At 37.0% G+C, this 14379-nt stretch overlaps 1 protein-coding gene across 1 annotated transcript; it reads left to right on the top strand.

Moving 5' to 3' along the window:
* Nucleotides 1-566: 566 nt before the first annotated feature.
* On the top strand, nucleotides 567-11147 carry LOC116254397 (probable leucine-rich repeat receptor-like protein kinase At2g28990). The gene is made up of 11 exons (XM_050077924.1): nucleotides 567-639; nucleotides 922-1432; nucleotides 2246-2742; nucleotides 4722-4854; nucleotides 5465-5533; nucleotides 7620-7804; nucleotides 9112-9329; nucleotides 9426-9552; nucleotides 10286-10342; nucleotides 10429-10609; nucleotides 10718-11147. Exons 1-11 carry the CDS (start codon nucleotides 567-569, stop codon nucleotides 11145-11147), a joined length of 2481 nt encoding a protein of 826 aa, XP_049933881.1.
* Nucleotides 11148-14379: the final 3232 nt, after the last annotated feature.

Raw genomic sequence — 14379 nt, 5'->3', positions numbered from 1 at the left:
TGTTGTTGAATTTTCATACGGAAACTACAATAATAGAAGGACGAATAGTCCTTAAATGTACGAGTGAGGGGCTGGTTTTGTTTGACAAATAGTCGTTAATCGGACTTCTTTATAGTTGGGAATGTCGATGGATTCGAGTTGAATCCGATGTACTCCTAATCTATTTACAGATTTAGATTAGAATTTGAACTTAAATAAAAATGAAAAAAAAATCTACATCGTATATGAATCCGAATTTGATACTAATCTAATTGTTACGTTCACATTACAATCTTAAGAACCAGCTTTCAAAATGTGTGGACAGGGTGTTTATTTAAAACTAAACCTACAGCACCGGATTCCAATCTGATCGGACATTATTTAAGTCCAAACCCAACCAGATGTCACTCTTAAATACAAATTCTATCCTACATTTTTTTAAAAAAAACTGCAGTTTATCCAAGAGTATTTATCGACATCCCTATTTATATATATATAGGCTCTCTTTGCCAAATTAACGCTCAAAGGAAGGTCGGTTCTGCTTCTGAGCGTGGAAACCGCTTGTGTCGATAGATCATCCTTTCAAGATGGCAGCAAGCTCCCTGCTTCTTTTTAGCTTATGCATTGGTCTCCAAATTTTCTCTGGATTCGCTGATAAACGTAAGTGCCCCCATGATCTCACCTTGGGCTTCTTTGGTTTTTCCTTTAATGAAGAAATCCACACGAGATTGACCAACATGGATACTCCCGCACAATTCGTGCTTTTTATTCCCCTCCTTCCTCTACGTCTCTGTAACTAATGTTTTTCAAAAGTGGCATGTTTCGGGAGACTGATTGCTTTCATACAAGGGCGGAGTTTTATTTCAAGGAACCATAGACCCACCCCGAAACGATGCAGTTCATGCATCTTAACTGGTGAGTTTCTTGTTTTCTTTTTCCCAGTGGTCTTGAACATCGATTGTGGAGCAACGGGTACGCGCAGTGACAGCCTGGGCATGAAATGGGTCGGCGACGACGGCTATATTAACACAGGCCAAACAGCGAAGGTTAATACAGACTACCAAGAATACCAGACCCTCCGTTACTTTCCCTCCCAAAAGAAAAGCTGCTACGTCATCCCAGGCGTGGCGACGGGAAGGAAACACATGGTTCGAGCATCCTTTTTTTACGGTAACTACGATGGGAAGTCATCGCCGCCATCCTTCGATCTTCAATTTGATGGCAACCATTGGGACAGGACTTCATCGGACGGGCCCTACCATTGGGAAGTAATATATGCACCCAAGAGAGACAACATCAGCGTCTGTGTTGCTCAGACATCTCCCGACCAGATACCCTTCATCTCCGCCCTTGTAATTAGGGAATTTAAGCAGGGCATGTATGAAACGGATGGCACAGAAGACTTTCTTCTAACGTGGAGGAGGACAGCCTTGGGATCGGAAAACTTTGTAATGTAAGACGAAGAGTTTGACTTTCAACTTTTTCACCCCTTTTCTTTTTCAACCTTGCACAAAAAGATTGCTCGTATTTTGATCATCTGGTACACGATTTTTTTTTTTTAATATATCGAGCAGTGCATATAATCAAATCGGTGTATATAAGGCCGAATTAAAAAGTTCAAAAAAACTCTTTTCATACTTCTTAATTTCCGCTTCACAGTATTTAAGGTTTTGAAGAAAAAAAAAATCATCAGAATTGTCCTGAATTAGCTCGATTAACTGTAACGCGCTTTTTAACTAATCTGAAACATTATTTTTTAGCGAGTTTTTATACATTTTTTCACGTTTCCTATGAACAGGTTCTCATGTTGTTGCCAATTCACAGCCAATTCTACTGAATCAATGAATCAGCAGATTCAAGGATTCGGTTTGCAAACCGATTTTCGCAACATAGGACTAAAATACTTTATTAACATCATAACTAGAAAAATACGTTTTGCCTTCCAAGTCGTATATATACGGTTTCTACGATTGTGTACTTTTGGATATGGTTCGTACATAATTAAATGCTATATATATATATATATATATATATATATATATGATGTGTAATTCTTCCTGCTGATTCTGCCAGTGCTGATTGTGACTTGTTATCAGATGTATAAATTCATGATGATCAATGCTAATCATGGAGGCGACGTCTGAGCAGCTTCCTTTGTTTTCATCGCACAGTTTATCGTCTTGTTCTGTTTTGCCCAGTTCACCCTCCGGTTTTGTGTTGTGCTCGGTTTTTTGCACGCTTTGACTTTCATTTGTTTGATTGGCAGGTACCGTGATGATCCTTACGATCGTTACTGGCATCCATCAAATAGTACGATCGATGGCGTAATTAATGTAACGAGAGACAACATGAGCTTCAACAATAACTTCCCGGATATTCCGGGACTGGCATTAGCCCACGCCATAACACCAGCGTCCAGCAATGCCACGACTCTGACAGTCCCATCGTCGGAGACGGACCTGGGTGATGATACATATTACTACAATTTCTATTTCTACGAAGTGTTAGAGGCAGCTTACCAAAATAAGAGCAGGTCTTTCGATTTCCTTGTTGATGGCGAAAAACTTAACAACAACGGTTCTATAATCCCACCTTATCAGTCATCTCCGTTGTCTCAGTACAATCACGTCGGTCGGAGACTGACTGCTGGATCGGTCATTTCCTTGGTCAACACACCAGATGCTTCCCTTCCTCCCATCCTCAACGCCATGGAGCTTTTTAAACTCAGGACAGGACTTGCTGACGGAACTAGCACAAACGATGGTCTCTCTCTCCCCATTAAGAAGTACTGGACATTTTATATTCATCATCAATCGATTTATCATCAATCTATTAGTGGACATTGATTGCAGAACGGGTTCATATTAGCAGTTTCATTTGCTTCATCTAGATATCATGCGTAACGTCTTGTTGTTTTTAATAGCTTTGTGGTAGCGTTTGGATGGCACACTAAAGCCGTGTTTGTTTACCTCTGATCTCAGCTCCTAGGCTCCTAGCTCGGATTTGTTAATAGACATCAGAGGTAAAACAAACTACTGATCTCTGACCGGTAGATTTCAATGCCGCGAGAGGGCTGAAATCCAGGGATTAGGGATCAGACCCTCTCTATCCGAGATGAGGGCGGACAGCGAGAGACAAGGGTTGGGTGGAAAATCCACCCTGATGCTGGCCGGAAAAGGAGAGGTGGAAAGAGAGTGAGAGAAATCAACCCACCCACGTTCTGTCCACAGTTCAACTGCACACCTATTGAAGAAAACATGACGGGAGACAACCCACGGGAGACATCAAACAGTGGTTTCAGTCGAAAGAGAGAGAAATATGCGTGAGAGAGAGATAGATAACCCACGGGAGACATCAAACAGTGGTTTATCTTTAAGATCCTTGGATATGAGATGGATGTTAAGCTCCAGGGAGCCATCAAACGTTTTATGAAAACCAGATTGTTTAAAAAATTGATCTTTTAAGTCGGCTTTGAAAAACTGGTTTGTGAATTTGGACAATAGAACCGAAACACTTTTTTCCTTTCTTTTTTTGCCAACTTGGAGTGCTATGTTATTCACTCCCTTTTGAAAAAAAAAAAATTGTCCATAAAACTAGTTTTGATAAAAATTATTTTTTTGTCATCCAAATGCTCATGAAACAGCGTTTGGGAAGAAAATTATTTTTTACACCAAAAAAAAGTTTTGGGGTGTCTTCCAAACACCGCCTATATATGACATCTATTTATCGATGATCAATCAAACTATGTAGGCAGCACATAATTGCTTCACAAAGTCCTTTTATTGATCATTAAACCAGAAACAAACAAAAACTATTTCAGTTAACTTATTTTGTTCAACCTCATTTGTTCATGAAATTTTTAAATTTTTTCCAATGCCATTGTTTTAAACCTTTTGAGCACGTCCATGTAGCTCGATTGGCTGCCATGCAATGCTGTCTCGGCTCAGTAAAAGACAGAAAATGACATTTTATTCTCTCGACTAATGCCTCTTCTTAAAAGCGAGAGGAAGAGGTAACAAGATCATTGTTGGCCAACTCAGCGAGTCAACATGGGAATGACCTGGTTCAGCTCAGGATCATCCTCTCACTGGGCCACGAATCAGGACCTAAGTGAGTTGATACCAAAACTCCAGCGACTCGGCTAACAATTGGCTGACTTACTGGTCTGTGACTCGGGTTCGGTTTCAACGGCTTTAAAGTGTAAAAATTTTTCTTGGTTCTTAAGTTCTTAACTGTTTTTTGTTTTTTCTTTCTCTCATGAAATCTTTTATCTGTGATAAGAAAGAAATACTAATCCAACAATTTGCAAATATATTCTCACCATTAATCTCTAAATCTTTAGACGCCCATGGAGAATTAGATGGTTTATACAGAGAGAGAAAGGGATAAATAGAAGTAAAGCAAGTGTTCTTATTTTTATGACCTTCTTCGTGGTTAGAGTTGTTGACAAATCATAACTAATATCATGCCCCTCTATGCTGAGGGAGTATGCAGTAAATTACACTATAAGGTTACAATGAAAATCCACTAAAAAATTTTCGACCTAATCTAGCCGAGTCGCCGAGTCAACTCTTTTAATATCTGGGAACACAGAACAATTAATTACTTTTCATTTCTGAAATTGTGATGAAAATGCTGCACAATACGTTTTTTTCCTTTTACAATGATTTTCAATTTTGACCATTTCCATTCGCAAGAAATTAATTTGAGCACAATGTTGGTTTTGTGACCATTGGATGCAGTGAAGGCGTTGGAGGAGTTACAAGGTCAATATGAACAGCTTCAGTCATGGGCAGGTGATCCATGCCTTCCAGCAGGGTCCACTTGGGATTGGCTCAACTGCAGTGCTGACAATCCACCACGCATTACTGAACTGTGAGTAGGACACAAATTTATGAGTTTCCTCGTAGAAATATAATAATAAGAAGGACATATATTATTTTCCTAAAACACAAGTTTGAAAGCACCATGTTTTAATTAAAAAACCTGATTTTGTCAAACATTTCATTGTTAATTTACATAAAACATCCATAATTTCTGCCATATTCAGAACCAAACATGTTTCTCTTGGCAGGTATGTAAAGGAAAGTGTTTCAAAACCTCAGTGTTGTCCTTATCGAACACCTTATTCACTGTACTCTGCGAGAGAAATGGAGAATATGTCGGCTCATGCTTTAGATTTATTGTTACAAAAAATCTGTCATTTTCGACAAAAAAATACGTTAGCTGAAAAACCTGCCTTTTTGAAAAAGACAACCAATCTCTTGTTCATTTGGTATTCTTTTCACATTTTATTCTTAGGATTTCATATTTTAATTTTTTTAAAAAACTTGCTGAGATTTTCAAATTTTCCATATTATTCGGGAGACAAATCTAGCTGTTTAAAACTAGCAATAAAATCTTTTTTCCTTCTCTCACAGCAAGACTAATACTATGATCATTAGGCATTTTCGAGTAACATTGCCCTTCTCTTTTACTTTTTAAGGCACCTTACCGGATCAGGCTTGAACGGCAGCCTTCCAGACTTCAGCGGCTTGGCTGCACTTGAGATAATGTGAGCAAAACACCGTCACTCTTTGGTTTCCACTTGCTTAATTATATATAGGGTGTCTTACTGGACACCATCTCATTTCACAGTGATCTGAGTAACAACAGCTTGAACGGTCAGATCCCAGACTTCTTGGGGAGATTTCCTTCCTTGAAAGAACTGTGAGTTTACATACGAAAAAAAAACTTCAAAAAATTGCGAAAGCTAGTTCAGATGAATTTTTTTTTTCCATTAGTTCAAGTCTAAAAAGTTTTTAGTATTGAAGGTTAGCTCCAATTCTTGATTAATGTCAATCTGTCCTGTGTGCTTTCTTTTAATCCTAATGAAGCCCCACTGGTGACATCAATGGATGGACATTGCAGATTGGATATCCTATTCATTGCTTCAGAATTATCAGATATGAAAAATGTTTTAACATCAGATTATGAAATCGCATTGCATTTTGGATTTAGGAAATAACATCCACTCAAGTTTGGATTTAGATACAGTTTTAAATAAATATTAAATCGGATTTGGATTGGCATTTAGATTCAATTGTAAATAAGCATTCTTTATCAAATATAAATACATTTTGAAAGTTAATATTTAGTATACTGTAATGTGGTACGGTAAAGAATACATGGAAACATCGACATGCCTAAACCTCCCACGCCCAATGGTAAAGAATACACCGAAATGTTGGTAGTATTGAAATACAAAGTTCCATCTTATTAAGGCTAAAACAATTAATACCGGATGTTATTTAGGTAACCACTATAAGTGTCTACTTTCAACTCCTATCTATGTCAACATCATTCCTTGGGCTCTACGAGTGTCATCTTTTTCGGTGGTGTTATGTCTAGCACTCTTGAGAGTTGATGGCTGCAAGATAAAGGGAAAGCTTATGCAACATCTGTAATCGGCCTATAACATCCAAAAGAATTGAAACCATCATTCCTGTAGATTTATGTAGCTCATTATACCTCAAATAGGTTTGGCTAGTAACAAATTCATTCCAGCGTGGTGATGCAAGCTAATGGACTGAACATAATTTGCTTAGGCGGACAAGTAAGTCGAGCCTGCATTAGTAATTGGTTGTTCAATTAAAACTCTAAATGGAGTGAGCTGTTAAAGAGAGGCAAGGCTCATTAATGTATGTTCTCGTATAATTTCAGCACTACATTATCTCTTGTTGTACAATTATACAACTAGTTAACATTGCAATTTTTTGTCTTCTTTCTTAGTTTCTTGTTTATGTAACCTTAATCCCACCCTTTTAAACTTACAAGCTAAATCAGAACTAATTGTGACATGAAGCTCAAAACCTCAACTTATTACGTGAAATTGTGTGTCATATTTATTTTTGGCAATCTGTGTGGATGTGTGCTATCTTTGCAACTAATTAGATGAACTGTGATAGCTTAAACACTGATTGAAGCCACTCAAATGGGTGATGTATTAGCACCAAATTTGTATTCGTTCAGTTTGTGTAGGATGTTTCTCAACCCTCTCTGTGGCAAAGTTTCTTGTGGAAAGTTTCTAATATTGTTCTTGTAGGGAGAGAGGAGTTTGCGAATATGGGATCTTTTGTTTGCTTTGCACATAAGGATTACAACAGTTTTGTTAACTAGTTATGTAGAAATTGTTGTGTGTTGAATCTTTTGTTTCCCAATTTGAGGACAATCATACAGTTTGAATCAACAATCTGTTTGGTTTAATCACCAATGGCCCTTATCATGACAAGATTCCATTGATTGTTGCATGTAGGAACCTGGCAGACAATAATTTCATTGGGTCTCTACCTGTGTCACTAGCAAGTAACAAGAAACTTACACTAAAGTAAGTGGCAGTTTTTTTCAGGGAAGAAAATGCAGCATTGTGACCATATTTTAGTCTACGAGAGAGAGTGAGAGAGAAAGAGAGGGGGTAATCAAGGGGTGCTCAAATAACTTCTTTAGCCATTGATAGGCAAACTAAAAATATGATAACTGTAATTGGGTGATGGTATTCTATCCATAGCATATCAAACTAAAAGTATGATATCTGTAATTGGGTAATGTCATTTCATCTATATACAACATCTTGAATTCTCTTTAATTGTCTCTACTTTTAGTACAAATGGGAACAAGCTCACTGAAGTCAATCCAAGTCCACTCTCAAATAGGAAGCTGATGATTGTTGGAGTATCAGTTGGCATGGTTATCTTATTTCTATTGCTAGTTGGTTGTGTTGTCAATGCACGCCCTCTAAGCCAACATCTTAGGCCATCACTCAATGTTGTGTCTGAGAATAATGCAGGTAAGTCATTTTATTCTCAAATGTGCCTCAGTTGTCTCCAATTAAATTGATCGCAAATTGCATACTATCTTAGATTCCCACCTCCTTTTAGCATATTGGCCAAGGCACCTCCCTATGAAAGGAAAGAGAGATCATTCTTGCGCTATAGTGAATACTTCTTACTATTAAAAGTCTTTCTAGAGAATGTAGCTTTTGTATCCTTGTGTACCTAATTGCTTTGGTGCATTATTTTCTCATACTTTATAATGTTTGTCTTCAACCAGTCACATTGTAGAAGCCAGCTTGAATGTACCCTCATTTTTACAAAAGGAGGCCATTTAGAACTGATTAGTTATGCTTGCTCTATTGCCTCTTAATATAGAATGCGTCTATATTTCTCTAGTCTATGTTTGTTTGTGGGGGCAATGGAACAATGCACTTGTATGTCATGAACCTCATTGAGGTGATGAAATGTAAGTGGATGCATTGAATATCTGTGCTTCAATATTTGAAATTTTAGCTTACTTCTTCATTCTTGTCTACAAAATAGTAGTTGTTCATCTAGCAAGAGTGAGTCCTTGACTTGGAAATTAAGTTATAGCTCTTTTGTTTAATCATCCTTTCCTTGTTTGGTTAGTGCAATTGTGTTTGATTGTTCATTGCCTAGAATAATTTCTTCGCTTTCATTTTTTCATTGTTTTGATGGGAACTTTATAAGGTTGAGTAGTGATCCTCCTCTTGACTTCGTCACCTCCTCATGTTTACAACACAATCTACATTAATAAGATAAAAATGATGTTTATACAATTGTTGGTATGAAGGAAGAGAAGAGGTGATTGGTATACTCCTTTAAATTGAAAAAAGATAAGTATAAGAAACTGTTGCACACTTAGACCCAAAGGGGGCTGGCATAATAGGAGTAGGCAATTTCTGTCAAGCAAATGCCATAGTTTAATTTCCATAGGCATCAACTGCTTACATAACATTGTTCCAAGTGTGTCTCCTAGAATTGGGAGGTGCAGTCAAGGTGTTTTATGGCTGTCACCAATAGAGTATTGGCATGGTTACACCTTCCACTTGTTTGGAGATTTAAAAAAAAAACAAAGAAAAAAAAAACTATTACATAATTGAAGTGCCAATGATGATGAAAGGAAGTGTATTTTATCCAAAACTTATAGGCATTCAGAAACAATTGCATGCATTTCACTTCTTCATGAAATTGAATGGCACTAAAATTGCTATCAACAAATAGGTTTATAACACATAGCCACCATGAAGACACAAAATACAAGCTTGATTGGCTAAGGAATTGTCATGTGACACTGTAGAGAACCATCTCAAGCAACAAGCTGGTTGCATTCAATTGGAGCAAAATCATGCATTCACCTATGAAGAGATTGTCAAGATTACACAAGACTTTGAAATCCTTATTGGTAATGGAGGATCTGGTTCTGTTTATTATGGATGCCTTAATAATGGCAATGAAGTTGCAGTCAAGGTATTGAAAGATTGGCAAGAACAAGGATCTAAAGAATTTGTCGCAGAGGTTAGAGTAGATTATGTTTATTGTTAATTGTTTTTTCTCATTTTATTCCCATAATTTTATGAAGGAACTCAAGTTTTTCCCTGTCCAACATTGCAGGTCAAGTTGTTAATGACAGTGAATCACAAAAACCTTGTATCATTTATTGGATTTTGTGATGAAGGCATGAATATGATTGTACTCTATGAGTACATGCAGAATGGAAGCTTGAAAGACATCTTATCAAGTATATAGCCAATTTTTTTTTTTTTTTTTTTATAATGTGTCATAAATTTAGAATTATACTCAGTAAATCACAAAAACAACATGCTAATCATGTCATAGGATGAGTTGCATAGGATATGTCAAGGACATGCATAACTACTAGATAGTTGATTACTTTAAAATGCATAAAAGATTTTTTCTTCAACTCTCTATAAACATTTTCCATATGATCATTTGAGATCATGATCTGAATTCACGCACGTAACTTAAGGATGATCGGTTAAAAAGTTAGGTAGTTTGAAGCACCTACCTTCAAAATATTTCATGCTTCTAGGCATAGTTGAAATATAGAAGCCATTTGTCTTGCCTTGATAGAAGCTTTTGTTATTCTGTGTTACTGGACATTTTTTTTGTCAGTATGAATGACTTCAAAAGGCAAATGAAGATCTTCCAAACTATTTCCTGTCACCCTGAAGTTGGCATTCTGAAACAAATTAACTGCCTAATTACTAGCAAAGACCTCTTGGAATAAGAATTGTTTATAAGAAAATACATGGTAAAGAAACATACATATATGTACACCTTCTAGAACTTGAAGCAACTTTTTTTTTTCTTAACCCCAAAACCTTTTAGGACTATATTATTTACATAGTTCATACAATGGCCAATAGTGCTTCATGTTATCTTGATAATAAATTAGAAAATTAAATATTAAGAAATTGAAATTGTTTCAATAAATGCAAGAAAAAGAACAGGAGCAGAACTTGTAACATGGAAGAGGCGGCTGCAAATAGCGTTGGATGTTGCAACAGGTATGTAACCTGTGTCATTTAGTCTCAACAGCTTCATCATCTTTAATGACATTTGTGAATGCTAATAAGTTGAGCCTGCAATGCAGGTTTGGATTATCTACACTCAGGTTGCCAACCCTCCATAATTCATAGAGACATAAAAAGCACAAACATACTTCCTAATGAACGATTAGAAGCCAAGGTAGCAGACTTTGGAATTTCCAGGGCTGTGGAGAAGACTCAAATATCAACCATGATTGTTGGTACACCTGGATATATTGATCCTGAGTATGTTTTTTCTTTAAGTCATTTGGCCTTTTTCGATAAATATTTGAATAATTTTTGTGGTCTAAAACATGTCAGTTCAAATGGTTGCTATATATTTTGGTTTTGTAGGTACTCAGAAATAAGCATTCTTACAAAAAAAAGTGACGTTTACAGCTTTGGTGTGGTTCTTTTTGAGCTTATGTGCGGTCGGAGAGCCATATTTGACAATATTGAGGAGCACTGTCATATAGTTGAATGGGCAAGATCAAAGATTGTGAGGGGTGAAGTAGAGAGCATTATTGACCCAAGGATTAAAGGGCAGCACAAAATAAATTCTGTGTGGAAGGTAGCAGATATAGCATTAGCATGTACTGCACGAAGGTCTGTTGAGCGGCCAAACATGGATAATATTCTAAAGGACTTGAATGAGGCGATGGAGATCGAGACTGGTTATTATGCTTTTGATGTTACAAGGACAGAAGTGACGACCATTTCAATGTGTTCTGTTGAAACACCTATTTCAAGTGCAAATCATCCAGAACATCCTATAGCAAGGTAGAAACTTATGTTGAATCAACATCATAACCGACAGACAAAGCTTCATTGAAACATTAGTTGATCTTTTGCTACTTGCCAATTGACTTATTCAACAAGCAACACAAAGCAGCCATGTATGCCAAGTTCCTTGGTTTTTTATTCCTATGGTTTTTACTTTCTAGTAGAATATTTAAACGGAGAACACTACCTTGAATGGGTAGGGCGACTATTTCATTAAGTGTTTAGCAAAGATACATACAAGGTTACCCTAGACTTTTAGACAGGAAGCCTCAAGGGATGGTTGATTTGTGCAAGAACTAGAAGATCTTAATTTTTAGAGCTTAGTGTTTTTAAGGAGATGAAGAGTAGCAGTGTAGCCAATGGCTCTGCACTGGACATATAGCTCTTCTCCAATGTATGCTTGATCAACTACCTAATTGGAAAGATTAGTTTTAAAAATGGAAACAAGAATGCAAACGGCTTGATGATGATAAGCTTTCTAAATTAGAATATCTTGAATGCTAGTCAACATTATTGTTTCATCACTCTCCCTCAAGTAGGGCATATAGCCCCATTGGTCAAGTGCCTGAATCAATTGTCATCTTGATAACCTTTTCATTAAGCCATACCTTGGGAGCCATATCTTGGGGGCAGAGGTAGGACTTTAGAATAAGGGAGCCAAACTATAATTTCAAAATTTGAGAGGGCTGAAATATAAACTTTCAAAATTTTTATATAGGTGAAATGTTTTTTTTTTTAAATTACCAGTTATATTTTTTTTTTTTTTTTGGAAAATTTGTCATTGGCCATGCTCCCGCTGGGCTCTGCCCTAGCCATATGTGAGCTGTTTAGGCCTATGTATATAAGGAGTGAAATCTCATCCTTCGAGGCCTTTTCTCTTATAAGTGGACAACCAATTCCGATCTATTGCATTCTATCATGAAAGATTGAACTTGCTGCTGTGTAAGCCGCTACTAGTGCGGAGGGAGTGGGAGTACTAAATTTCCCATTTCTATCACTAATTTTTTGACCCATGTGATCTCACTAGTTGTTGCCAACACTCGATACTCTGCGTTTGCAATGGATCTGGAGATATACCCTTTTGCTTTTATCTTGCCCAAAAAAGCCGAATCATCTACACATGATATAGGCAATAATAAGTTATAGATTTTCAATGCAAGCTTTCCCAAGCAATATTTGGATATCCTTGGTTTAACAGCTATATGTTAATTTCTCTTATCCTATAGTCTGTGTCCAAGGGTTTCTTCAGATATGTGAGAATTATGGCCAGGTCATAGGAAGATAAATAAGCTTTGGAAGATAGATACGCTTTCCTTAGCAATTGTTGGTACCATGAAACATCAGAAACTGCTTTGTCTATAATGGCAACTTTGAAATTGACAACAACGTGCGTATCTACGGTTCATCGGTCCAATTGAATCTTTCAACAACTTTAGAACACTTTCTTTGTGACATGAACATGCATTTCTTGCCATGAACAATTTAGTTAGGGCTGAACACCAAGTCCAATAGCTCGGACGCGGCTTGGTGAAGCTCAGCTCAAACTCAAGCTTGAGCTGACTCCTTTCACAAATGATTTGAGTTCGAGTTTAAAAAGAAAAAAGAAACCCATTTGCTTAACTGGGCAAGCTTGAGTTCACTGAATTTGACTTGATAAAGCTTGACCCATTTCACCAATTATAGTTTAAAAAAAAAAGGCTCATTTTCTTAACCAAGTCGAGCTTGAGTTCATGAATTTGACTTGAAATAGATCGACCCAGCTCATCGCTCCTAGGGTCCATTTAAACTTTTGGTCACCGGTCCTTAGGTCTATTTAAATGTTTCGGCCTAAGGCAGCTGACGCTCATTACTCTATCTATCTGTCTCTCTCCCTCTCTCTCTCTCTCTCTTTTCCCCTCCCCCTCTCCCACTCTTTTGCACATTAAATAATTGCTTTATCTTTTCATATATCCATTAATATAGTGCTTTGTTTCTTTATACAATTCACGAACTCAAAATGGCGTCAAATTAAAACTATATAGATTTAAGAGAGACAACGAAGGGGGTTTGATACATGCATATCTTGTGTGGATGTTTTCATTTGATCCTGCAAGATTATCGGAGAAAACTGCATCAAAAAATATGATTTAATAAGATTTTCACTTCATAAGCTATCAGCAGCATTAAACACCAAGGCCAGGACCAGTTATTTGACATGTCTGGCGAATGCAGCCAGGCTGTCATTGGTTTTCTTTGTCAACTTCCTATCTCATGAAAACCAAAGCTCCACCCAGCCATCACAACATGCTATACACACACACATACAAATATATATTATTGGGTTTGATTTCTACCAATCCTAACTTCACTGATTTTTAAGTCTACTTGTTTACCCTTTAAATGCATATGCATTCAGTTAAACGAGAAAAATAGATGCAGTGATTACGTTGAACATTTCATTGCTCGGATGCAACCCAGCCAGAGGTTATTCCCCCAAAAATTTGTTGCGAAAAAAGAAAAGATACAAAAGCTGTAGACATATATGATCAGTACAAAAAATCACCTCCCATGCATACATTTCATGCCACATGAAGGTGATCCCATTCCCTTGACATATTTAAATTTATGTACAATATCCATAAAGGTGAGAAATAGATGCTATTATTCATGGTGGAAGTTAAACTAATTTTTCTATGCATATACACACAAATAATATACCATTTCAAGTACAGGTGGACCTGAGGGTGTTTGTATCTGTTACACGCTACTCCAAGAATGACCTGTCCTCCTGTTCTTGGAAATGGGATATGCTCACCAAACACTAGACATAAATCGTCGAGGACAAAGTGTTCTTGTATCCTCAAAGAATGTAAAGAAACGTTCTTGTTTGGAACATCCCTACCCCTGGAACGTGTAGCCGAACTCTTTTTATAGGCACAGCTGACCTTTGCAGTGTAAGACCACTGGGAATTACGCTCTGCACCTTCTATTGCTTGTCAAAGAATAAAAAACTGCATCACATTCCAAATGGGTTTAGCTAGTAACAAGCTCATTTTGGCTTAGCGCATGAACCAAATGGGCAAAATATAACCTTGTAAGTCGATTGTGAATTGTCTAGTTGTGTCATTTAAGCTTTAAAGTCAAGTTCAGCAGTTAAAAAGAAGTAAGGCTTATGAATAGTTGTGCATGTGCATATGTGTGCTTCAAGCACTTCATCCTCTGTTGTCATACAAACTGGCCACTAATTTTTATTT

This window comes from Nymphaea colorata, chromosome 5 (genome assembly GCF_008831285.2).
Source record: "Nymphaea colorata isolate Beijing-Zhang1983 chromosome 5, ASM883128v2, whole genome shotgun sequence".
Taxonomy (NCBI): domain Eukaryota; kingdom Viridiplantae; phylum Streptophyta; class Magnoliopsida; order Nymphaeales; family Nymphaeaceae; genus Nymphaea; species Nymphaea colorata.
This window is presented reverse-complemented; position numbering and strand designations above follow the sequence as displayed.

Excerpts from the sequence above, each read along its gene's own strand:
- LOC116254397 (XM_050077924.1), top strand. The coding sequence starts at position 567 with ATGGCAGCAAGCTCCCTGCTTCTTTTTAGCTTATGCATTGGTCTCCAA. Across the intron at positions 640-921 it reads CTCTGGATTCGCTGATAAAC|TGGTCTTGAACATCGATTGT; the intron begins GTAAGTGCCCCC and ends TCTTTTTCCCAG. Across the intron at positions 5,534-7,619 it reads TTGGCTGCACTTGAGATAAT|TACAAATGGGAACAAGCTCA; the intron begins GTGAGCAAAACA and ends CTCTACTTTTAG.